Source organism: Mytilus trossulus, chromosome 1, assembly GCF_036588685.1.
Source record: "Mytilus trossulus isolate FHL-02 chromosome 1, PNRI_Mtr1.1.1.hap1, whole genome shotgun sequence".
NCBI lineage: Eukaryota > Metazoa > Mollusca > Bivalvia > Mytilida > Mytilidae > Mytilus > Mytilus trossulus.
Genome location: NC_086373.1, coordinates 95,916,880 through 95,943,504, shown reverse-complemented (window position 1 = coordinate 95,943,504; position 26,625 = coordinate 95,916,880). Strand labels below are relative to the sequence as shown.

Genomic DNA, 26,625 nt, shown 5'->3' with positions numbered 1-26,625 from the left:
AATGCAACATGTCTCATAAGCATATAATTGATATTCGTATATGTGTGTGTGTGAAGTGAAGGTGCCAACTGGCTGGTTTTTTTTTAAGACAAATGAATAGGTCAAGACTACCTGAATTGTACAAATAAATTCCGTGGAAAGGCTTCTATATTTCTCACTGGTACATAGGCTGAATCCGGGTCCATTCGCGCCCATTCACGTTTGCGCCAACTCATGTTCGCCCCCTTTCACTTTCACACCCTACATGTTCGCAACTAATCTTAATTGGTTTTGTGTTTAATAACTCTGTAAGCAAGTGTTTTCTTATAAGTATAATTGTTGTCATTGTCTCAAAATAAAGTGAGACAGCATTTTTTTTTTGTGTTGAATAAATCTTAATCATGTTTTGGATAGCGTATTGTTAAAGATAATAATAATCCTTTCTAAATAAAGTGGTATTTTGTCAACGTTTTATTTAGCGTTGAATAACTCTTAATCATGTTTTGGTTAGTGTATTGCTATACTTTGTTTCATTGACCTCTTTCATAATGAAGTGAGATTCTGACTATTTTTTTTTTCTGTGTGTTGAATAAATTTTATCATGTTTTGGTTATAATAGTGGATTGCTATATTTTGGTTCCTATATTTTATTGTTTCGTTGTTTCAGATCAAAGGGCTTAAAAACAATTATCTTTTGTGTTTTTCCTTTAAAATCTTCAATGTTTTACTCATACCAAGCTATAAATACATTCAGTATTTACACCAAAGCAATTTAAAACAACAATCATGATTTTCCAATTATTCAACTTGAATTTGAATTAAAATTGGGCGCGAATGAGTAGAGTGCGAACGAACCTTGGGTGTGAACGTGCGAGGTGCGAAAGTGTATTGGGCGCAAACAGACCTGATACCACATAGTCTGAACCCCCTTCTCCCACAAAATATGAAGTAAATTAAAAACAAATTGTTCAGAGAACAATTGAAGTCTTTCCACTAGAAAAGATCTATTTTTATATTGAAATATGAAAAATCAGTTTAAAATGTTAGTTCCTATGGCTTTATGACGTCCTATTAACCTATGACCTTGACCTCAATTTCAAGGTCACAAACCATGGACCTTGAATCAAAATATCCTAGGTCTTTAATATGTTTGGTTAATGAGTACTACCACTTGACGCATAATTTTAAATGTAAGATGGACAAAAACTCCCTTTTATTGTATGCGCAGCCTTTCAACCAAAATATACAAGTAAGGACATGTCGCAACTAATAATTTATGAAAAATTATTTGTCAAAATGTCATACAGTATTTGAAAAGAAGTGAAAATAAGCCAAAATCAAAATTTATAATATGAACTTTTCATTCATGATAACACGTGGTCCCACAATAAAGTGCACAGATGAATTGAATAAAAAAGTTATAAAATTCGTGTTTTCATGATCCTAGCTAAAAAAAGTAATTATAAGTATTGAATGTTTCTTTTTGTAACCTCATAGGGTTGCAAAAGCGTTGACCGTGTGCACATTTTTAGAATGAAGCGCTTACGCTTACGCGCTTCATACAAAAAGTACTTCGGTCAACGCTTTTACACCTCAATGAATTTACAAAAAAAAAGCATTCAATACTTAAATGCAGTTGTAAATTTTTAAAGCAAAAAGAGTTAATACTAACTTTCACTTTTTTTGGATGTTCATGTACATTTTGTATGTATTTATTTTTCTCAACTACATGAATTTTTTGGTGTATTTTTAATGATATATATGAGTAGTCCAAATAATTATTACGTCTGGCAAGGCTTTTTAAATTTTATTCTGGGACACCTTCCTATGACCACAAGGCTATGTTAATTTTTTTCTGGGACGCCTTCTTAGGAAGCCTTCCTACGAACGTCTTAGGAAGGCGTCCCAGAAAAAAATAAAATAGCCTTGTCAGACGTCATTATTATTTGGACTAATACATGAGATATTGGATATTTTTATGCATTATTTAACCAGTTGAGTCTTTTACAGGATTGTTTGTTTAATGCTGTTTAAACATTACTAAAAAAAAAAACCTTCAATTTGCTTATTATTTGGCATGAAGTTTGATTTATTGAAAGGGACTCATAGTTTTCCATTTAATTTTAATAATTGTCTAATGGTTAAAACAATAGCTTCGTTGTTTACTTTTATACACAACAACATATTCACTTTGGTTTCGTTGTTTACCTAATATTCACTATGTACTTGGTAACAGTTATTAATTAATTGAATAGAAAATATTATAATAAATATTATTGGAAGCCGAATTGACGTCAAATAGGTGCCGATTTGACTAGATGCCAATTTAACCAGGTGCCGACTTGACTTGTACGTTTCAATTCCTCTGCGATCGTTTGCGGTATTTTCTTGAGAAAACCTATTTTCCATCATCAAAGAGAAGAAGAAAATGCTTGAAATGATTCCCGAACGCTTCGTGATTGTTAAAATAAGTTTAATTCACTCAAAAAACAATTTTAAAACTTGCGATGTTAAAACAGGAAGTTTCAAAAGCACGTGTAAAAGAAGAAATTAACCGGTGAGAGTGGAATTCCGTACATAACATATATCACTATAGTACGACTTTTAAAGCAAAACAGTTTCATCCTTTTGTAAAACAGTCTTAAATATACCTATCACATTAATGTTTGAAGGGTCTTAAGCTTATTCAAACCATATAAGTCGGTATGAAACACCAAAACGGAATGATAATAACCGATTACGTTTTGTAGTTTACAAAGTTCTGGACTGGTTCCTGTCAAACTACAACACTTTGTTCGACTGTAGTGGAATACAAACAGAAACCAGTTAGTTTGTAAACTGGTTCCTGGCTGATTACTACACAATGCTCATGCATAATGATAACACAAGCACATTCCAGTTTGTATTGAAATTAGTAAATACGAAACCAAGCGCGGTAGGCAGAGAAATCAGGTCGGCAGTTATGGAACAATGACTGCGTCATTTTCCAAAAACTAAGTCCATTTATAAGTAAAATACGGGAAAAATGGAATTTTATTTTTACAAAATTAACTTCTGGATACTATCTTCTGATCATAAACAAGCTTCTGGCCAAGTTTCTTACAATTCCAGGATAGTTTAAGAAAGTTATTAACATTTTAAAAACTTTAACCACAGAGTAAATGTAATGTTTCCTGGCAGAAAAAACTAAGTCCATTTATAAGTAAAATACGGAAAAAATGGAATTTTATTTTTACAAAATTTACTTCTGGATACTATCTCCTTATCATAAACATGCTTCTGGCCAAGTTTTGTACATTTCCAGGATAGTTTAAGAAAGTTATTAAAATTTTTAAAACTTTAACCACAGAGTGAATGTAATGTTTCCTGGCAGAAAAAACTAAGTCCATTTATAAGTAAAATACGAAAAAAAAGGAATTTTATTTTTACAAAATTTACTTCTGGATACTCTCTCCTGATCATAAACATGCTTCTGGCCAAGTTTTGTACATTTCCAGGATAGTTTAAGAAAGTTATTAAAATTTCAAAAACTTTAACCACAGAATGAATATTTGTGGATGCCGCCGCCGACGACGACGCCGACGACGATGCCGACGCCGACGGAATGTAGGATCAATATGTCTTGCTTTTTCGACTAAAGTCGAAGGCTCGACAAAAATATAATTACCACAACCAAAGTTAATAGCACCAGTACATTCCAAATACATATGGATTCTCCCAATACAATTCACATCACCACAATTCTTTAATCCAGGTCTTACTGATGTTTTGTTGAGGTAGTTTGGTTTTGACTTGTACCTGCAAAAATTTAAAAAAAAAAGTAGTACCTAAACTGTCCATGACAAAACTGTGTGATCAGTTCAACAGTTTTCAAATATCATGAAATACAAGAATGTATCCATAGTACATGGATGCCCCACTCACAGAATTATCATCTATGTTCAGTGAACCGTGAAATTGGGGTAAAAACTTTAAATTAGCATTGCAATTAGAAAGATCATATCATAGAGAACATGTATACTAAGTGTCACATACCTGCCAACTGACACTATTTGCGGGGGATTTCCCCCATGGAGGCTCCCAAATTGAAATTTTTAAAGAGCAATTTTGTCCTCAAATTTTTTTTTAATCAAAACAATTGATTTTACAATGACTATAGGCTTATAAAAGTATGAAGAAGCCAAAAAAAACAATATTAAAATATATTTGATGGCCCACTTGAAGGTTTTATAGGACTATGATAGTCATCTTGCACGCAAAACCCCCATTGGCATTTTGAAAAGTTGGCAGGTATGGTGACAAGTTGATTGTACTTCAATTTCATCAAAAACTAACATGACTAAACACTTTAACCAAAAGCGGGACAGATGGATGGACAAATGAACTAACAAACTCAAAGAGCAGAAAACATAATGGCCATTAATGGGGCATAATAAAAAAATATGACAGCAATATGACTATATATGTATCTTGCTGATTATTTTTCATACTGATTAGTGACTGACTAAAAATGTAATACAGCATTTGTGTAAGACTATATCCGACTCTGACATAACAACATTTACATTAGACTTGCTTCAATTCCCTTTCTATTATTTTTCTCTCACTAATTTATATGTTTACTGATAAGTGCTAGCCTACTGATTGCCCTCCTGCAGATGTCAGTATAATTGTAATCTCCTAGTTATAGCAGTAAAACTATTAAAGGGGCAAAATTGAAAAAAAGAAATAAAAACATAATTAGGAAGGGACATGTAGCAAGTCTACATTTACATGTAAACAACCTACCAAGAGTCCAGTATAAAATTTCTGATTTTGACGTAACGATCAGGAGTTTTTGATGGGCGTCCATCAAAGAATTCCAAATGAACTTTTCGTTCTTCTATTGATATTAGATCTGGTTCAATTAATTTTTCCTCTGTTGGTACTGGAAATTCCATAACTTCACCATTAGATAACACAACCATATTGGCTGAAAAAGAGACATAATCATTTATATATTTTAAATTTTCCTTTCCTAACTTGTTTTTTGTTTTGAGGGAGGTCAAAAGACTCAAATCATATATATTATAATTATATCGAATATTGTTATACAATGTATATATTAAAGTAATTTTTCTTTACACACACTGAAGACACAGGGACATCTAGTCAAGACTTAAATAACAAATAAACTTTGTGAAAAAAAAACTATTAACCAAACCATAAAATTTAGTTTTACAAAATATTAATTCCAAATGGCAGCATTATCCAAAAGTCAGTTACCCTTCAGTACATGAATACCAGGCAATGGGTATTATACAAATTACACTTCACTTGTAACATACCTATTCTTTTTTCTACATGCTGACTAGAATCTGATTGGTTTCCTCCCTCAGATAATCCATCTTCTGATGATTCAGAAATCAGGACATTCTCATCTCTCTCTGTGTCACATGACGTTTCTTCCAGGTCTTTTATTTCTTCTGGCATTTCATCTTCTGTACTTTGTATCACTGTTTCTATCTTGTTACTCTTTTGTCTTACTTTAGCTGACTTGAGTAAACTTTCATAAACAGAATTAGGTGATGTTGACCTATTTTTAAGAATGACATTGTCGTCCATTTCATCGTCATCGTTTTCTATGTCAATGTCTATATCTTCTTCATCTTCCTGTCCGTCACCAGATCCACTAACAATGTCAGCTACAGCACAGAAACCATCCAGATTTTCAATGAGCCCTGTTGATTTTTCCAGCTTATGTTCTAATGTTGGACTTAACTGAACACTGGGTATTGTCACAACTTCTAAAACATCATTCAAACCAATGCTTTCATTGCATGTGGATGTTATGTCTCTAGAGGAAATAACCTTCACATTTTTAATTTTGACAAGAGGTGCTGGTTTGGAAACTTTTGATGGCTTGGAATTGATAATCTCAGATTGGTGCTTTATAACAGTAGCACTGTTAAATCTATTTTTCTTATTCTTATTTGCCTCAATCCTGTGTTTTTTCTTCAAACTTTCATATGTCTTTTCTTCCTTGTATCTGCTTGTACTCGGGAGTGTTTCTGAAGTTAACATTTTTTCAAGTTCTGTCACTTTGGTTTCTGTTGTATTATTTTCTGTTTTTTCAAGTAAGGAATAATTTTGAGGATGAATGTGATTTTCTGTCTTAATAGTAAAGGTTGAAGCAGATACAGTTGGCTGTGCAGTAGTTACAGCTTTTAACATCTGTTCCAATGTTGAGGGATATGGCTTCTCGTCCACACACTTTTCATCACCTTTATCCTGACTTTTAGTCTGAAATATTATATCATATATATATATATATGTACAATTTAAAACTCCATTTAAACTAATTCAGCCCTTACAATCCAAGCAAATTACAATCATAACAGGATTATTACAGCTGATCTTCTATTTGATCTTCTTTGCCAGCTTAGATTAAATTTGAAACTTGTACTCCTCACTTGTTAAAATTTGGTTTCAATACTGCTACATAATATTTTTCAAGATTTCAACTTTGATTATTTTCAGTTTGTTTGCAAGCATATAGAAAATTCATAATTCCTTGGATATTTAAATTCGTACAACATTATAAGTATGACAAAGGATGGACTAAACTAAAAGGATGGATGTTTTTGATTAACTATAAACATTGATAAACAAACCTGTTGTTTGAAATATTGTTGTGCAAAATTCTTCACTTGTAGATTTGTCCTAGTTTGGATTAACTCTGCAATTTTTGACCAACTTCTACCATATACCTCCTACAAGAAAACGTTATTGTAACTAAGATAACCATGTTAATTATGACTTCAAAATAAGGAACAATAATATCGATGTATATAGTTATATTTCATGCTGAATTTGGTTGATCAATAACAAGTTATTTGGAATGCCTTTTTACTGTCTTGCTTGTGCAGCCTCACTTTCACAATTTTTGATGTCACTGACACTGAAAACATTTAAGCCATAGTCTCACTCTCTCAACTCTCATTGCAAAAGTGACAAAAAAACTATGTATGTTGATATCATCTGACACAGAAATAGATAGTGGAAAAGAACAATAGGTTGCAAACCAACAAAACTGAATTGAGAGTTTTACTGACATTTGAAAAAGGATGGAAAATTTCAGTCTCAATAATTGTAAGAATTTTCTTTGTATCAGCTATATTAAAGCAAATACAAAGTGGTTAATTATATTTGGGGTCTAATCCATTTTTCCAATTTCTTTCTGAGGAAAAATTAACCCCTAAATATTACCATTGGTGTATTAATACTGTGATAAAATTGTATATCCTACCAATCCCTTATAAAACATATTCTTTTCTTCTTCACTCCAGGGTTGCTTGTGAGTTGTTAAGTTTCGCATGTTACGCCTACGATTCTGACCATTCATATAATATTGTTCTTCCTGTAACATTTTCTCTATAGTCGCTTTAGACTTCTCATCAATGTAACTGTCCATACTCCATCCCTACAATAAATCGTGTGTCTTCATTTACAGTCTTATTATAGTTTTCATGCAGTTAATATACACAGTAACTCGTTGTATGATTTAAGAATTCAGTTTTGATAGATAGGTTTTACTTTTGTTTTAGTTTCTAGAGTACAGATACTGTGGATTCATTTTTATTCGTTGGATATCATTTTCGTGGGAACAGATGAACCACAAATTCAAATGTTCAACGAATATCATATTTTCAATAGGCTTTGTATACAGAGATTGGCAAAACCACGAATTCAAATATCTAATAATATGCAAGTTTTCAGCAATCCACAAAAATTTATACCTACGAATATAAATGAATCTACAGTAACAGTAAAGGTGGATAGTGTTTTTTAAAAGTGGTCATTACATTTAAAACTATTAATGATGTGTGGAATTACAAAAGACATATAATAAATCTCTTTATCTTTAGCTTTTGTATATTATTTAAATCATTTATCAGAATATATAAGTACACATTGTTAACTTTTTATATATTCATTATTGTGACTTGGACAGAGAGTTATATCAATGGCACTCATACCACATTTTCTTATCTATAAAAACTGACTAACCCATAGTGTAGTCTAATCACACACTAATATTTGCGCAAAGAAATATGACTGAGAAATCTACAAACTCTGTGAATGATGTTTCAAAAAGTACCTTTGTCAATTGCCAGTTTCTTTTTTAAATTATCCTTACCAAATCACACTACATGTATGTTAAAACAACTGAAGTTTTGTACTTAAAGGTACATCTCAATTCATATATATGTTTTGCTTTGTTTCAGAAATTCACAGAACTGCTGAGCTATATTAAAAGATAATACATATTTACCATGGTCCATGGTGGTATTTCTATTCTAATAAAACAAAAACCTACATCCAATAAATAACTCCCTTAAACTATATTTATAGCTCAAGTTTTAACACATTGATTTTACTTTCCTGAGTATTTTTTTTGTTTATTTGAATGATGGTAAGCTGGTACATAACACTACATAGGAGATACATTGTGTAATTCTGTAGATATAAGCTGAACATTATAATCAAGTTCTATCGTTTAGGAAATATTATTAAGCTTTTCAATGATCAAAATTAGTGCAAGTCAAACTGCTACAATGTATATATTCAATGAAATTTTTATTCTCTTGCCAATGGGTCCAAGTAAATATTTTGTCAAAATTTCACACAAATTAAAGAAGATAAATTATTTTAGTCAAGGTATTTGGTACCATCTTAAATAAAACAAAGTTGAAGTCGTATACTCTTTACCTGTTCAAGCATCCATGCTGGATTAGTGTACTCAGGTAGCAGATTAGCACTTTTGGATGGAAGTTCATTTGTATCGTAAACATCGTTTGCCCTGAAAATATACACCAGAAATTCAACTATTTCATTTCTAAATTTTATATATATATGCATTGTAACACATGCATAACAAAAGACATAAACAACCAGATGCTCTGCAGGGCATAGCTTTATACGACCCCAGAGGTTGAACCCTGACCAGTTGGGGCAAGTATGGACCCAACATTCAAGCTGGATTCAGCTCTAAATTTGGATTGTGATTAAATAGTTGACACAGCATAGGTTTCTGACACAGAATGAATGTGTTCTAATGAACTTAAAATTTTTGTTTTCTCTTAGAGTAATTCACTATGCTGTGGAATATTAATCCTCTAAAAAAAATGTTTGAAGAAATTTTCTTTTTATTTATGAAATTTCAAATGAGAAAATTGAACCCAATTTTTTTAATCACATCCCCCTTTCCCTTATTCTAAAACTAATCTCAATTAAAATTTTTTATGGAGTTTGCAACAATAACTACTCATTTAATTACATCATAAAATATTAAGATGTAAAAAAACTGCTTGTTATCACTGAATGGTAAAGATTATTTTAATTTATCAGTTGGTAGTAAAAAGTGAATATACATTGTATATTGTATATAACAAAGATTTAAGTTCATTCTGGACAAAGAAAGATAACTCCAATTAAAAAAAATTCTTGCAATTGCACAATACAGTAGACTCCACCTAATCGGATATCGGCTAAACGAATATATCGGCTATTGTAATATTATTTCAAAACACCGAACCATTCCCTATACATTTCATTCAAAATACATCGGATAATCGAATATCGGTTATTAGAATATATCGGCTAATTGGATAGGAATATTCATGAAAAATGTGTGAAAACCATGTACAATCGAATATTTTGAAATAATTTCATATTTTTCTTGACAGGAAATGAAGCCGGAAGTTGCGCCATTACGAAGTTTAAGAAAACTTCAGTACAGAAATGTTTCATTTTATTAATAAAACGATCTTTTATAGTCAAATAAAACATGTTTCTTCTTGTTGTCTTGTTTATTTTATTAATCTGATATTAATTTTGCCTAAGATGTGTTTGTTATGTGTTTATCCAAATGTGATCGTTATCATTTACTTCACAAACAAGGACACGACAGAAATAATAAACTGTGCGTGATGTTCATCAATATTTATTAAATATGAATGAAAAGTACCTCTTTCTCAACAATTTATTAAAATATATGTAAAAGTCCCGTGTAAAAATAAGGAATCGTGTGTTAATAGCATATCCCAGGTGAAATAGAATTATGTAACTTGTACACACGTACGCCATTTTCCTAATTTACATAATATTCAGCCTTTTATTTTGAACCACGACAGATAAGATAGAAAAGTAAATTAATTTTACAGACTTTATAGAAACTGTGAGAAGGGATCTTAATGTTCACCTTGAAGAGCGGGATGTTGTTGCAATCCACCGCTTACCATCAGACAAACCTGGACCAAAACCAATGATAGTTAGACTTTTCAATAGTGATGTTAAAAGAAAAGTGATGGTAGAGAGAAAAAACCTTAATAACAAAGTACGCATTAGTGACGATGTTACCTGGAGAAACATGCAGCTTATTAGTAAACTGAGAGACATGAACTGTTTTTGAATCTGTATGGTTTTACAACTCTGGAGTATATGGTAGAATGGAAGATGGTTTACAACTGAAGTTTAACTTATTTGATAATATAAGGACAAGGTTACAAAACAGAAAATAGACAAAATGTATTGAAATTCTTGGTTTTAACTGAACTTAATAGAAAATGTTTTTACAAGTACTAATATTGACACCTTAACTAGTAACTGTAAAAGTATACACATTTATATCTAGAAATAAGAAATAATTTAACTACTTATATTGAATACTGCTGACTCAATGTTTTCTTGTTTGTTTTTGTTTTAATTTTGTATTATCTCCCTTGAATCAATATGTCCAAGTATTTCTGCTGTAGATTATGTTTATACAATAACTATTTTATAATAATAAGAAATATTGATGATAATTTATATTATATAGAAACTTTATGGTAAAATTAGTATACTTAAAACCTAGGCATATATATACAATCATGACATTTATAATGTTTAAGGTGACTTAACTTGTATTTTTTGTTATCTCCCTTGAGTCACTTATTTCTATTATTCTTATAATTGAAAATGTAAATATATACTTCTCACAATTACAATTATAAGTGACACTTATGGCAAATGTTAATGTAAAGATATTATTCTGTAAAAACTAAAAAATTGTGAAACATTGTTCATAATTATGAAAATGCTTTATCACAATTGTCATATTCAATCCATTAAATATTTTTTTAAACTTTTTCTCATTTATTTTTCTATTTTTTTTCATTTATTTTTAAACACTCCTTTGAAAATTATCCTGTTTGACATCCCCATTCTTATTACTTTTCTGTGTTTACATCATTATTGGAAAATAATTTTTATTTCTTTCATTCAACTACTTGATGTAATTTGGATGCAATCATTTTACTATCAATGAGTTCATTAAAGATTTTGTCTGTTAATTGTCAAGGCCTTCGTAACACATTAAAAAGAAGAGACGTATTTGATATGCTGAAGTCAAAGAACTGTAATATATATTGTATTCAGGATACTCATTTTACAAATGATATAGAAAACATAGCGAGATCTATGTGGGGTTATGAGTGTTATTTTTCATCTGTTAGCTCAAACTCTAGAGGTGTAGCTATTTTGTTCAATAATAATTTTGAATGCAAAGTATTGAAAGAAAAAAAAGATATAAATGGAAACTATATAATTTTAGATATTCTTGTAGAAAATAGAAAGATAACTCTTGTATGTCTATATGGACCAAATACAGACAATCCTGATTTTTTTTCTAATATTATGTCTGTTATTGATGATTTTGAAAATGAATACTTTGTTATTTGTGGTGATTTCAATCTTGTCCAAAACCCATGTATAGATTATTGCAACTATGTGAATATTAACAATTCGAAAGCTAGGGAAAAAGTATTGGAATTTATTGAAGAAAGAAATTTGATAGACCCGTATAGAGAACTTTTTCCAGATGTACAGCGATACACCTGGAGGAAGAGAAATCCTTTCAAACAGGCTAGATTAGACTTTTTTCTTCTCACTGAAAATTTTTTAAACAGTCTAAAAAATTGTAATATACTTCCAAGCTATCGGTCAGATCACTCTATGATTTTGCTAGATTTAGAATTTAACCCTTTCATTAGGGGAAAAGGTTTGTGGAAGTTTAACAACTCTTTATTATATGATATAGACTATATAAATACTATTAAGCAAAAAATTCAGGAAGTGAAAACACAATATTGTGCTTTAGTTTATAATATGGAAAATATTGACGAAATAGATAATACAGACATTCATTTTAGAATTAATTGTCAGCTTTTGCTTGAGACTCTTCTTATGGAAATTAGGGGGAAGACAATTTCATACTCAAGCTATAAAAAAAAGCAAGACGAAAAAAGGGAACAAAATCTTCGAAATGAAATAACTCAATTAGAGGAAAGAGTTGATGAACATTCCATTAACGCATTAGAAGCAAAAAAACATGAGCTTGAAAGTTTACGAACACAAAAATTAAAAGGGAAATTAGTAAGATCCCGTGTCCAATGGATACAGGAAGGGGAAAAACCTACTAATTATTTCTGTGGCTTAGAATCACGCAATTTTATGAGCAAAATTATTCCCAAAGTAGAGAAAGAAAATGGGGAAATTATAACAAAACAAAAAGATATTTTGAATGAAGTTAAATATTTTTATGACAATCTTTATAAAAAAAGGGATACTAAAAGTACTTTAAATGATCTTAAAAAAGACTTGAAAAATTTAAATGTTCCTATACTTTCATCTCAGGAAAGAGAAAGCTTGGAAGGTACAATTACTGTTAAAGAAGCTGGAGAAGCATTGAAAAAAATGAAAAACAACAAAACCCCTGGAACGGATGGTTTTTCAGCAGAGTTCTATAAATTTTTTTGGAAGGATCTTCAAATTTTTATTATAAATTCTTTAAATTATGGTGCAAAAACAGGGGAACTATCTGTTACACAAAAACAAGGGATTATTACTTGTTTACCAAAAGGTCATAAACCTCGCCACTTTTTAAAAAACTGGCGCCCTATATCTTTACTGAACACTGTGTACAAAATTGGATCAGCAGCTATTGCAAACAGATTTAAGAGTGTCCTTGATAAATTGATCAATTTTGATCAGACTGGTTTTATTAGTGGAAGGTATATTGGGGAAAATATAAGACTCATTTATGATATATTACAGTACACAGAGGAACATGAAATACCAGGGTTATTACTTTTGATTGATTTCGAAAAAGCTTTCGATTCAATATCATGGGACTTTTTGGTAAATGTTTTGAAATTTTTCAATTTTGGCGAATCTATCATCAATTGGGTTAAAGTATTTTACAATAATATCAACTCTGCTGTCATCCAGGGGGGGAACCTTTCAGATTTTTTTACTATTGGAAGAGGTTGTAGACAAGGGGACCCCCTGTCTCCATATCTTTTTATTTTATGTGTTGAGATTCTGGCATTGAAAATAAGGGGAAATAGCGACATTAGTGGTATAGAGGTCACACGGGTTGAGCATAAATTGTCACAATTTGCTGATGACACCTCTTTGATTTTGGATGGGAGTGAAAAATCTTTACAAGAATCATTATTAGAATTAGACTGGTTTGCAAAAATATCTGGACTGAATATTAACTTCACAAAAACACAAGTTATTTGGTTTGGGAGCAAAAAATATAGTACAGATACTTTATGTCCTAACAGAAATCTGTCCTGGGGTGAAACTTCTTTTAAATTACTAGGAATCAATTTTGATGTAGATCTTGAAAAAATTGTTAAAATAAATTATTCTGAAAGAATTGTACAGATTAAAAATACTTTAAAACAATGGTCTAAAAGGAATCTAACTGTTATAGGGAGAATAACTGTGATTAAGACTCTAGTCTTGCCTATTGTAAACCATCTCATTATCTCTCTGCCAAATCCTTCAAATGATATTATTAAGAGAATAAATGAACTTATTTATTCATACATATGGAACTCACCTATACATAGAGTTAAGAAGGACATTCTAATCAAAGACTATTTGGAGGGTGGTTTGAAAATGCTTGATTTGAATATGTTCATTACAGCACTTAAATCAACATGGATTAGGAGGATTTTGCAGAGAGATAGTAAATGGCAAAATATTTTCATGTCAAATATAGATAAAAGAAAGTTGTTTAGTTGTGGTGTTGATTATATTAAACAACTGTATATGACAGTTAACAACCATTTTTGGAAAGATGTACTAAGATCCTGGGAAATGATTATTCAAAAAGAAAGAAATTTTACTTATGATTCATTTTTATCAAATCCACTATGGCTAAATAATAATATTAAGATTGGTCATAAATCAGTATTTTATCAAGATTGGTTCAAAAAAGGTATTAGATTTGTAAATGATATAGTTGACCAAAATGGATTGTATATTTCATTTGATCAATTTAAGCAAATATATAACATTAACACAGATTTTCTTAAATTTAGCAGTGTTATTTCGGCAGTGAAAGAGGCATCCAAATCTTTCCCTAAAGGATCTTACAAATTAGCTTGTCCTTTTATACCATCAGGTCTACAAATATTTTTAAAACATTGTAAAGGATCAAAAGATATGTATTCTGTACTGACAAGAAATAATGTTATTCCTACTGGACAGCTTAAGTGGGTTAAAATTTTAGGTGAACAGAACTTGAACTGGAAAAAGATTTTCAGACTGCCTTTTGCTGTTACTAAAAATAGTAAATTACAGTGGCTGCAATATAGGATTAACCATTGCATTATTGCCACAAATCAATATTTAGTTAAAATAAAATTGACTGATGATCCTTTGTGTACATTTTGTAAATCAGATAATGAGTCTATAGAACACCTATTTTGGAATTGCAATACTGTACAAGATTTTCTACAGGATGTTGATAACTGGTTCCTTTCTGGTGGAATAAGTCTCCCAATGAATAAATTAAACTTTCTTTTTGGAGACTTATCCAAGATATTTCCAAACAACCCATATAACATGATTTTTCTTTATATTAAACAATATATGTATAATTCTAGATGCTTTAAAAAGAATCTCTCATTGCAAGCAATTATAATGAAACTGAAAGACATGTATAAATTAGAGAGTATGATAGCTGTAAAAAATAAAAAGATAACTGAATTTGACAATGTATGGAATGTTTTTGAAAAACTATTATTGTATACCGGCTAATGTCTTTTTTGTTTTTTTTCAGCATAATTATGTGATATTAAAAATAAAGATAGGGATGTAACTGGATAATCCATTTGAGTTTTTGTTTTTATTTTTTGTTTTTTTGTTTTCCTTCTTTATTTATTTATTTATTTTCTATTTTATTTTACTTTTTTTTTATTCTTTTTTATTTCTTTATCTTTTCAATAGAAAATGTAAAATATTTCCAATTAAGATTTATTTATAAAAATGATATTGTATGTATCTTATATGTATTATATTATATGTATATCATGTATATGTTGTAATTGTTGGAAATAAAAAAATCAAAAGTTAAAAAAAAAAATTAATTTTACTCATCTTGATGTCCAATTTTATAATCATAAAAGTGGTTGTATTACTTGAAATTGGAAATGTGTTTCATAAAAAAAAAACTGTAGAAAATTAGATCCGAGTTCGATCAACTTCTTAAGCTATTAATAGATTTACCTGTGGCCTACTTCCGAGAATTCATAGTTATTTTTAGCTTTTACCTGTTTTAACACACAAATGAAACAAATCACGCAAAAACAACAAGTCTCATTATTTAAGAGGTACATATTTTATTCAGATAATTAACACATAATTAAAAAATCAACAGACTGAGTGACAGATAAACAAAATACATTATAATCAACTGATCGATCTATTACTCAATCAACCAAAATATATATCCGAACTTGTACCTGAAAAAAACATTGAGATTAGTTACAAATTTCCATTAATAAAGCAGCTATAATAGCTATTGGTATCTTAGGGTTGTGTCTGTCAATTTTGAAAAAAAAAACTTGGAGGAATATTCGTTCATCGGCTAATTGAATATATCGGACAATCGGATATTTTTAGCTGACATTTTGGGTATCCAATTGGCCGGAGTCTACTGTATTGTGCAATTAGATATTTCTTGCCTACTATTCTGGACAAAGAAAGATAACTCTAATTAAAAAAAAATATTGCTATTTCACAATATTGTGCAATTAAATATTTCTTGCCATTGCGCAATACTGTGCAATTGAAAAGACTTGCTATTGCACAACACTTAATATAATAATTTTAGATCCTGATTTGGACCAACTTGAAAACTGGGCCCATAATCAAAAATCTAAGTACATGTTTGGATTCAGCATATCAAAGGACCCCAAGATTTCAATTTTTGTTAAAATCAAACTAAGTTTAATTTTGGACCCTGATTTGGACCAACTTGAAAACTGGGCCAATAATCAAAAATCTAAGTACATTTTTAGATTCAGCATATCAAAGAACACAACCGATTCAATTTTTGTCAAAATCAAACTAAGTTTAATTTTGGACCCTTTGGACCTTAATGTAGACCAATTTGAAAACAGGACCAAAAGTTAAGAATCTACATACACAGTTAGATTCGGCATATCAAAGAACCCCAATTATTTAATTTTAATGAAATCAAACAAAGATTAATTTTGGACCCTTTGGGCCCCTTATTCCTAAACTGTTGGGGTCGAAACTCCCAAAATCAATACCAACCTTCCTTTTATGGTCATAAACCTTGTGTTTCAATTTCATAGATTTCTATTTACTTATACTAACGTTATGGTGGGAAAACCAAGAAAAATGCTTATTTGGGTCCCTTTTTGGCCCCTAATTCCTAAACTGTTGGGACCTTAACTCCCAAAATCAATACCAACCTTCCTTTTGTGGTCATAAACATTGTGTTAAAATTTCATTGATTTCTATTTACTTAAACTAAAGTTATTGTGCGAAAACCAAGAATAATGCTTATTTGAGCCCTTTTTTGGCCCCTAATTCCTAAACTGTTGAAACCAAAACTCTCAAAATCAATCCCAACCTTTCTTTTGTGGTCATAAACCTTATGTCAAAATTTCATAGATTTCTATTAACTAAAAACTAAAGTTATAGTGCGAAAACCAAGAAAATGCTTATTTGGGCCCTTTTTGGCCCCTAATTCCTAAAATGTTGGGACCAAAACTCCCAAAATCAATACCAACCTTCCTTTTGTGGTCATAAACCTTGTGTTAAAATTTCATAGATTTCTAATCACTTTTACTAAAGTAAGAGTGCGAAAACTAAAAGTATTCGGACGACGATGAGGACGACGACGCCAACGTGATAGCAATATACAACAAAAAAAAATTCAAATTTTGCGGTCGTATAAAAAGCTACTATCTGACAAAAAAATTAATATATGTCTGTTTAAGGTAACATCATAAAACCAGATGCTCCGCAGGGCGTAGCTTTATACGACCGCAGAGGTTGAACCCTGAACGGTTGGGGCAAGTATGGACACAACATTCAAGCTGGATTCCGCTCTAAATTTGGATTGTGATTAAATAGTTGACACAGCATAGGTTTCTGACACAGAATGAATGTATTCAAATGAACTTAAAATTTTTGTTTTCTCTTAGAGCAATTCACTATGCTGTTGAATATTAATCCTCTCAAAAAAATGTTTGAAGAAATTTTCTTTTTATTTATGAAATTTCAAATGAGAAAAATTTAACCCAATTTTTTATTCACATCCCCCTTTCCCTTATTCCAAAACTAATTTCAATTAAAATATTCTAATGGAGTTTGCAACAATTACTACTCATTTAAATACATGATGTAAAAAAACTGCTTGTTATCACTGAATGGTAAAGATTATTTAAATTTATCAGTTGGTAGTAAAAAGTGAATATACATTGTATATTGTATATAACAAAGATTTAAGTTGATTCTGGACAAAGAAAGATAACTCCAATTAAAAAAAAATTCTTGCAGATATTTCTTGCTTACTATACTGGACAAAGAAAGATAACTCTTAATTAAAAAAAAAATTTGCTATTTCACAATATTGTGAAATTAGATATTTCTTGCCATTGCACAATACTGTGCAATTGCAAAGACTTGCTATTGCACAATACTTAATATAATAATTTTAGATCCTGATTTGGACCAACTTGAAAACTGGGCCCATAATCAAAAATCTAAGTACATGTTTAGATTCAGCATATCAAAGAGGCCCAAGAATTTAATTTTTGTTAAAATCAAACTTAGTTTAATTTTGGACCCTTTGCACTTTAATTTAGACCAATTTTAAAACTGGACCAAAAATTAAGAATCTACATACACAGTTAGATTTGGCATATCAAAGAACCCCAATTATTCAATTTTTGATGAAATCAAACAATGTTTAATTTTGGACCCCGATTTGGGCCAACTTGAAAACTGGGCCAATAATCAAAAATCTAAGTACATTTTTAGATTCAGCATATCAAAGAACCCAAAGGTTTCAATTTTTGTTAAAATCAAACTAAGTTTAATTTTGGACCCTTTAGACCTTAATGTAGACCAATTTGAAAACGGGACCAAAAATTAAGAATCTACATACACAGTTAGATTCGGCATATTAAAGAACCCCAATTATTCAATTTTGATGAAATCAAACAAAGTTTAATTTTGGACCCTTTGGGCCCCTTTTTCCTTAACTGTTGGGACCAAAACTTCCAAAATCAATACCAACCTTCCTTTTATAGTCATAAACCTTGTGTTTAAATTTCATAGATTTCTATTTACTTATACTAACGCTATGGTGCGAAAACCAAGAAAAATGCTTATTTGGGTCCCTTTTTGGCCCCTAATTCCTAAACTGTTGGGACCGAAACTCCCAAAATCAATACCAACCTTCCTTTTGTGGTCATAAACATTGTGTTTAAATTTCATTGATTTCTATTTACTTTAACTAAAGTTATTGTGCGAAAACCAAGAATAATGCTTATTTGGGCCCTTTTTTGGCCCCTAATTCCTAAACTGTTGAAACCAAAACTCCCAAAATCAATACCAACCTTCCTTTTGTGGTCATAAACATTGTGTTAAAATTTCATTGATTTCTATTTACTTAAACTAAAGTTATTGTGCGAAAACCAAGAATAATGCTTATTTGAGCCCTTTTTTGGCCCCTAATTCCTAAACTGTTGAAACCAAAACTCTCAAAATCAATCCCAACCTTTCTTTTGTGGTCATAAACCTTATGTCAAAATTTCATAGATTTCTATTAACTAAAAACTAAAGTTATAGTGCGAAAACCAAGAAAATGCTTATTTGGGCCCTTTTTGGCCCCTAATTCCTAAAATGTTGGGACCAAAACTCCCAAAATCAATACCAACCTTCCTTTTGTGGTCATAAACCTTGTGTTAAAATTTCATAGATTTCTAATCACTTTTACTAAAGTAAGAGTGCGAAAACTAAAAGTATTTGGACGACGATATCTAAGTACATGTTTAGATTCAGCATATCAAAGAGGCCCAAGAATTTAATTTTTGTTAAAATCAAACTTAGTTTAATTTTGGACCCTTTGCACTTTAATTTAGACCAATTTTAAAACTGGACCAAAAATTAAGAATCTACATACACAGTTAGATTTGGCATATCAAAGAACCCCAATAATTCAATTTTTGATGAAATCAAACAATGTTTAATTTTGGACCCCGATTTGGGCCAACTTGAAAACTGGGCCAATAATCAAAAATCTAAGTACATTTTTAGATTCAGCATATCAAAGAACCCAAAGGTTTCAATTTTTGTTAAAATCAAACTAAGTTTAATTTTGGACCCTTTAGACCTTAATGTAGACCAATTTGAAAACGGGACCAAAAATTAAGAATCTACATACACAGTTAGATTCGGCATATTAAAGAACCCCAATTATTCAATTTTGATGAAATCAAACAAAGTTTAATTTTGGACCCTTTGGGCCCCTTTTTCCTTAACTGTTGGGACCAAAACTTCCAAAATCAATCCCAACCTTTCTTTTGTGGTCATAAACCTTGTGTCAAAATTTCATAGATTTCTATTGACTTAAACTAAAGTTATAGTGCGAAAACCAAGAAAATGCTTATTTGGGCCCTTTTTGGCCCCTAATTCCTAAAATGTTGGGACCAAAACTCCCAAAATCAATACCAGCCTTCCTTTTATGGTCATAAACCTTGTTTTAAAATTTCATAGATTTCTATTCACTTTTACTAAAGTTAGAGTGCGAAAACTAAAAGTATTCGGACGACGACGACGACGATGGCGACGCCAACGTGATAGCAATATACGACGAAAATTTTTTCAAAATTTGCGGTCGTATAAAAAGGGTTGGTATTACTTGAGGTATTTCACTTGGCAGGGTTAAACAAACATAACAAATAAGCTTATCATAGACCAGTCAATCTACAGACAGGTGTTTCGGGATAAATTGATCAAGTGTCCAGTTATACATGTAGTCATACATGTACAAATGTATGCATTGATTCTGTTAAAATATGTAACCCTATACGTGTGTTTACAATGTAAATAAAGAGACACAACCATTGATTTTTTTGTTTAATTACACCTTATGTAAAAATCCTTGGGTTTGATTGGTTGGTCACCAATTTACTGATATCCAATGAATATTGTTCACTTTTAACACCACCAGGGTATATGCAAAAAGGATATGCCTTTTTTACTCTCCCTGCCGTAGTATTTGCCAAAAAATACTCTATCTGACTGGACGCTTGTAACGTCACAATCATAAATGTGTTTTTGAACGTTTACATTTGGTGTAATTGAACAGATATAGTATGTTCTTGAGGGGTATTTGCTAAAAATACCAGTCTTGAGAATGAATTTCCCTTGCAAAATTTAACATGCTCTTGACTGATATTTTTCGCAAATACCCCTCTTTAAAATTAAGTATAAAATCATGTTAAAACTGTCACATTTAAACAGTTGTAAGTTTCATTAAACCAGCTGCCATATTTATGATTCTGAACGTTTTTCCCACATCGACTTCGAGAAAACTTAATTTAATTTATTGGCAATCCTATATTTGCTTTTGACACCGAGTTCAGATATTATTTTTTCAATATATTTGTGATGGATACCTGGATACTAAATGACAGAATCAGTTCTCAAATTAGGGCCAGTGTGGTAATTGTTAACAAATAAAAATATTTTTATTGGCACAAACTCATTAAACAATAAATGGTTAAGACCTATGGCAGTATGGCATAACATATAACTATAATAATTGGCATTGTAAAATGAAAGGTTCCATGATAACATATCCTGCTATAATAAAAAGTTACATATTGATGTATCAAATAAGTTTACTCAGTCTATTTCTTATATTTAGACACACAGGCACTTGTCTCAGAAAAAAAAATCCTATATACCTTATAATAACACAAGGTACGTAACTTGCATTTTAGAAAAATGTTAGGTGGTGACGAAATTCCGTTATATGCCACATTATAGGCTGTCAACCCCACTAAAGCTTGTTATATCGTAAATCTAAAATGATTTATCTATACAATGGTGTATAACATGCCTACATTTGTTGTCGGAATCATCCGTAGCAATCCTACCAAAGTATGTCAATCGAATAATTTTGCAAACCGCTGAAGAATTGGCAATAAACGGCCGCAGTAAATGATTTATTATAAAAATCGTTTTAAAAAAAAACTGTTAGTTTTCGTATGAATAGAACTTATCAAACAGTTAGTAAAATTGTATGATATACCGTGAAAAAATCTAACAAGTGTTGTTTGTGGTATGTCTAAAAAGTTACAAATTTTCCCATGACGTCAATGTCTTTCAGACTCTCTCTTGACTTTACGTATGAAATGAAACAAGATCAGATAACTCCGAGAATCATTTAGACTTCCCCATAGAACTGACCAATCGGAAACCGAGATATACAAGGAGCATGACACGTTTATTGCCAATTCTTCAGCGGTTTGCAAAATTATAACGATTGACATACTTTGGTAGGATTGCTACGGATGATTCCGATAATAAATGTAGGCATGTTATACACCATTGTAAAGATAAATCAATTTAGACTTACGATAAAACAAGCTTTAGTGGGATTAACAGCCTATAAAGCGGCATATAACGGAACTTCGTCACCACCCAACATTTTTCTAAAATGCAAGTTAAGTACCTTGCGTTATAATAAGGTATATAGGATTTTTTTTTTCTGAGACAAGTGCCTGTGTTTAGACACTCTGATATGAAAGTACAAACATGTACTTTTTTGGTCTTCAAAGTTTGAAACCATAACGTTCATATATAAATTTTCAATAAAGTACATGTGAGTTATTTACCAGAGTGAAAATTGTACACACGAGACTTTAATATTTACTTTTAATATACATTTGTAGTCAATAAATTAGCTACTCTGTCGAACAGCCTACCTGACCATTTCAGGACTGAAAACATTTTTTCTTAATTTAAGAACCTTATACAGTCTTGGAATGGTTCAAATTGTTGTTGTTCTGCATGTAGATAAGCTTTTTCATATTTTAGAAGTTGCTTTAACATGTAAGTATGTCTTAAATGTTTGCATGTGTGATATATTTTTATTTGTGCTTAATTTTCAGTTTTGGCTTGTTTATATATGTATTTTAGTAGTGCTTTAGATATTATAAGTTATCTACGTTTATATCCCTAGATATGGATATTTTAACACCCTGAAGTACCCAGTACATCCATAACCTCATTATAACATGCGGGGATATGGGTTAGCAACACCCAGGGACTATGGGTTTTGTAACAATGTTTGTTAACCAATCAAAATCCTAGATATATACTAAGCCGGGAATAAAGGAAGATGTGGAGTGTATATCAATATGCCTGTGCAGTTATATATATATCTTGTCTGCATGTTGTGTTTTAATAATGTGTTTAATATATTTTATATTCGGTAAAAATCTCTTCAGAGCTTATGTTTGTATTGTTACATGTGTCAACCGAATCAAAATAAAATTTTGTATTTGTATAAGGGAGACAATCCAGTTTCAACAGCGACACCTACAGAATGCAACAACTGTCCTTGGAGGTATTTTTTTCATTGATGCCTTAAATTCGCTGTAAGGGGTCAAAGCAATAAATTATAAAAACCTTTCAATATGTCATAATTAATTGGACTAGCTTAGAGAATGCGGATTCTTTTGGGCCAGAGAGTTCAACCTTCATGATTGTTTTAGCAACTCATCTATTTATTTATCTGTTTACTGCGAAAAAGTCAACAGCCAAAATATGCACATAACAAACGCACTTTTAAATATCTTTTACTTAATTTAGATTATGTTATTTTTTTAAAAGTACAGACTACTGCACTGGGTTTGTTTTTTCGCAAGAAGATGTCACTTTTGACAGTTGTCAGTTGTTATATAGATTTTTAAAACTATGGTTTGAGCTATTATTTGAAAAATTTATAGAACAAAGCTTTATGTGTTTATCTTATATATTTGGTAGGGAAAACAATGCTAACTCTAGTTTAAATTCAAAATCTCCTTCGATGTCGATTTCTCCGTCTTCTGCCATTATTATTTTTATGATTTGTTTCGAACAAAGATATTATGAATAAAACTATAGTTAAAAATAATTATACACGTTTATGATAATAATTTGGAATATACATTATAATAGTATCACTCCTTTTAATAATAAACTTTTACGTACGAAAGTTCGGCTACTAAATGATTGCCGATAAATCAAACCAAAACAACAACACGTGCGTGCTATGTAAACTCAACTATAAAGTAAGTATTGGATATTTGCTGTTGAAATTATAGTTACAAACACCTAGATATTGACTTAAGTCAAAATTTTGTGAGATACCCACGAACTCATCTGCTTGAATGACGACGAATGTAAAAAGTAATACTCGGAAAAGGGGGATTCGTGCTGCTGTATCTGGATTTGATTCTTGTCAGTGTTGAGATATTCAGGTCTCATGGGACCAAAACCTCTAGCTTTAAACTCAACATTATTTTTACAAGTTTGAAATCATGCAATGCACAAATTTTGTTGTGGACCAAAGTATAAAGATGTAAAGAAATCAGAATCATGGAGTTGTAAAATGACATCCTTTGGCTTTACTGTACACCTTATCGCTATTTGTCTGCTATTACTGGATATCACACAGGTTCCCGTAAAATTTTGACGTCATAAAACAAAATATATGACGCCATAAAACAAAATATATGACGCAACTATGGAAAAGTGATTGTTGTATGCGTCAAAAGGTCAAGCGGCCAGGTCAGCCGGCAGAGTAGTCTAATAGCGATAAGGTGTATTGGTTGCATATAAAAAAAAAGATGCAGATTCAAATTACAATCATATCAATAATTGTTAACACCCAACAGTTCTAGTCGAAATAATTATGAGGTCTTCAAAGGCTATTATACTTTTTTGCTTTGACGCATAACAAAGTAACATAGGCTGCTAGAAGGCGTCAAAACAAAACAAAATCATAATTATTTGGACTACCAATAATCCCAGAATATAACAATTCATGTTTACCTAATATTTGGAGATTCTCAAGTTCTCAACTCAGTTTTAAATAATTATTTCTGATAACGTTTTACCATTAGCATTATAATATCCATAACATATACAGTACAGGTAGGGACTTATTTTTATGGAATCCTTAATCCGTCTAGATGTCAGACTGGTCGGACAGTTGTCCCAGAGTAATAAACACCTGCTGTGCAATATCCAAGTGGAAGGTCGTAAATCAATCTGTACCAGCTTGATTAGAATTAAATTTTACCTGTACAGATATACATGTTTTTTGTATTTGTATTTATGGAGAATAGATAAATGTAAAATATTGCTTTCTATTTAAAGAGAAAGAATTGAAATTAAATTTAAATATAAGAATTTAAATTAAAAATTAAATATTTAGAATTAAAATTAAGATTAAAATTAAATATCATGAATGTGGGATTTTTTTTTTCTCATAATTTGAAAATGAAATAAAGACGATTTTTAACAATATATTGTGTTGCCAATTATTATAATAGTTTTGTGCCAATAAACTATTTTGTATTTGCATTTGTATTTGTAAACCGTAAATATTTTATCTAATTCAAAATAATAAGCCTAATAACAACCAAGACTGTTTTCAATCGAAGTTTAAATCAAATTGTTGAGACATCAATCCCGTAAATTACACGAGTTTTCGTTGATGGTTATATTATTTCCCCCTTTTAACGTCCTGTTCCTTTATATGTTATTATTAGAAACACGATTTTAAGTATAAGGCCAACATATCGTATTTATAAAATATGTATAGGCATTGTGAATAAAGTTATTTTCCTTTTGGTACAACTTTCCCCGTCGGAGCCTTTACATCAATTCACACCTGTCAATCATTTCTCGCAAGTTAAACATTTTGGTCAGACAGATCACTCGTGCTTTCTATTTTGACATATTTCCATTTCCCGTTAATCTCTTTGAAAGTCAAACAATTGGTTTCTTTAAATACAATATTTATAACGCCGTGATCATATTTCGATTTCTATTTTTTATTTAACAAAAAATTGTTGACATTCGAGATATTGCCTTTCTATTTTCATGTCTCGACTCTTTTATGAAAATCGCCGGTGTTTTTATTATAAATATATTTTACGAATCGATACACGAAAATCAAAATTTAACCTTATATAGTTTATTGAATAAATGCACATGTATACCCCAATGGGGTTGAAGGCTAATCGTACTAGTCATGATCAGCTGTCTTTACTTTTTCGTCGTACTTCTAGTCATTCTATAGCTCGCACAGTCCGTAAGAATTTTTAGATCGATGTTGTATTATTTCCGAAGTTTAAAGGAGTTCTCCAAAGTAGAATATTTAAATGGGAATCCGGGAAATGACTGATAAAAATAAAACAAAAAATAGTTAAAGGAGACTAAATTTTTTTTGGATTTTACATGTATGTAAATCGATTAAATTTCTATTCTGGTCAATCGATCAAGAGCCTCAAAACTAACGCACAATACTGTCAATCATTCCACATCAAATTTAATCATGAATGGATTTTCCCACGGTCGTTCAGTAAGGTCACCTGAGTTTACTGTTACGACAATTCCCGCCATATAAAAATCTCGTGCAGTGGACAAAATCGATCTTTAACATCTTTTATTAGCATTCAATAATATTGTGAGTGGAGTCAAGTTAAAGTTCAACCACGTGCTCACGCTGTTGATCACTAATATGTGTATCATGGAATTATCTTTTCACGTCAAATTTTTCTTACCAAATTGCTGTTAAAAATATATAACATACAAGTTTCCTTTTTTACATGGATTGTGCGTAAATTAATATTATGCAATTAATTTAAGTTCGGGATTTCGGGATATTGGAATTCTTTTTTTGGCGATGTCGGGATTTTGATTTATTTAAATTCGGGACCTTGGGACTTCGTGTTGTTAAGCCCGGGATTTCGAGATCCGGACCCTATTTACCCCCTACCCCCAAATACAGATCAATTATATAAATTTAGCATAATGAACAAACATGGAAATCTTAAAATAAACTTATGTCCGGGAAGAATCAATATCTTCTTCTAGTGTTATTATTTGCGTTCTATTTTATTGATACATCTCCAACTTTGAAGTTTCGGACAATAAATTGTTTACAGTAAAAGTAAAAACTACAAAGAATCAGCAAGCTACTAAATAATATATATGTATTGC

At 30.7% G+C, this 26,625-nt stretch overlaps 2 protein-coding genes across 2 annotated transcripts in view; one reads left to right on the top strand and one right to left on the bottom strand.

Moving 5' to 3' along the window:
• The window catches only part of LOC134691630 (histone H2A deubiquitinase MYSM1-like), a 34,267-nt gene extending 10,794 nt beyond the window's left edge, over positions 1 to 23,473 (bottom strand). Inside the window, exons 1-7 of the mRNA XM_063552196.1 lie at positions 23,414 to 23,473; positions 8,731 to 8,821; positions 7,268 to 7,441; positions 6,633 to 6,731; positions 5,307 to 6,261; positions 4,768 to 4,951; positions 3,647 to 3,777 (exon numbers count right to left, since the gene is read on the bottom strand). Of these exons, the coding sequence (XP_063408266.1) occupies positions 3,647 to 3,777; positions 4,768 to 4,951; positions 5,307 to 6,261; positions 6,633 to 6,731; positions 7,268 to 7,441; positions 8,731 to 8,821; positions 23,414 to 23,466 (1,687 nt within the window). The 5' untranslated portion in view covers positions 23,467 to 23,473. The remainder of the gene's footprint in view (positions 1 to 3,646; positions 3,778 to 4,767; positions 4,952 to 5,306; positions 6,262 to 6,632; positions 6,732 to 7,267; positions 7,442 to 8,730; positions 8,822 to 23,413) is intronic.
• Positions 23,474 to 23,627: 154 nt separating this feature from the next.
• LOC134705008 (HEAT repeat-containing protein 1-like) overlaps positions 23,628 to 26,625 on the top strand; it is a 60,132-nt gene continuing 57,134 nt past the window's right edge. Inside the window, exon 1 of the mRNA XM_063563783.1 lies at positions 23,628 to 23,684. The gene's annotated coding sequence lies outside the window, so the exon portion shown is untranslated. The remainder of the gene's footprint in view (positions 23,685 to 26,625) is intronic.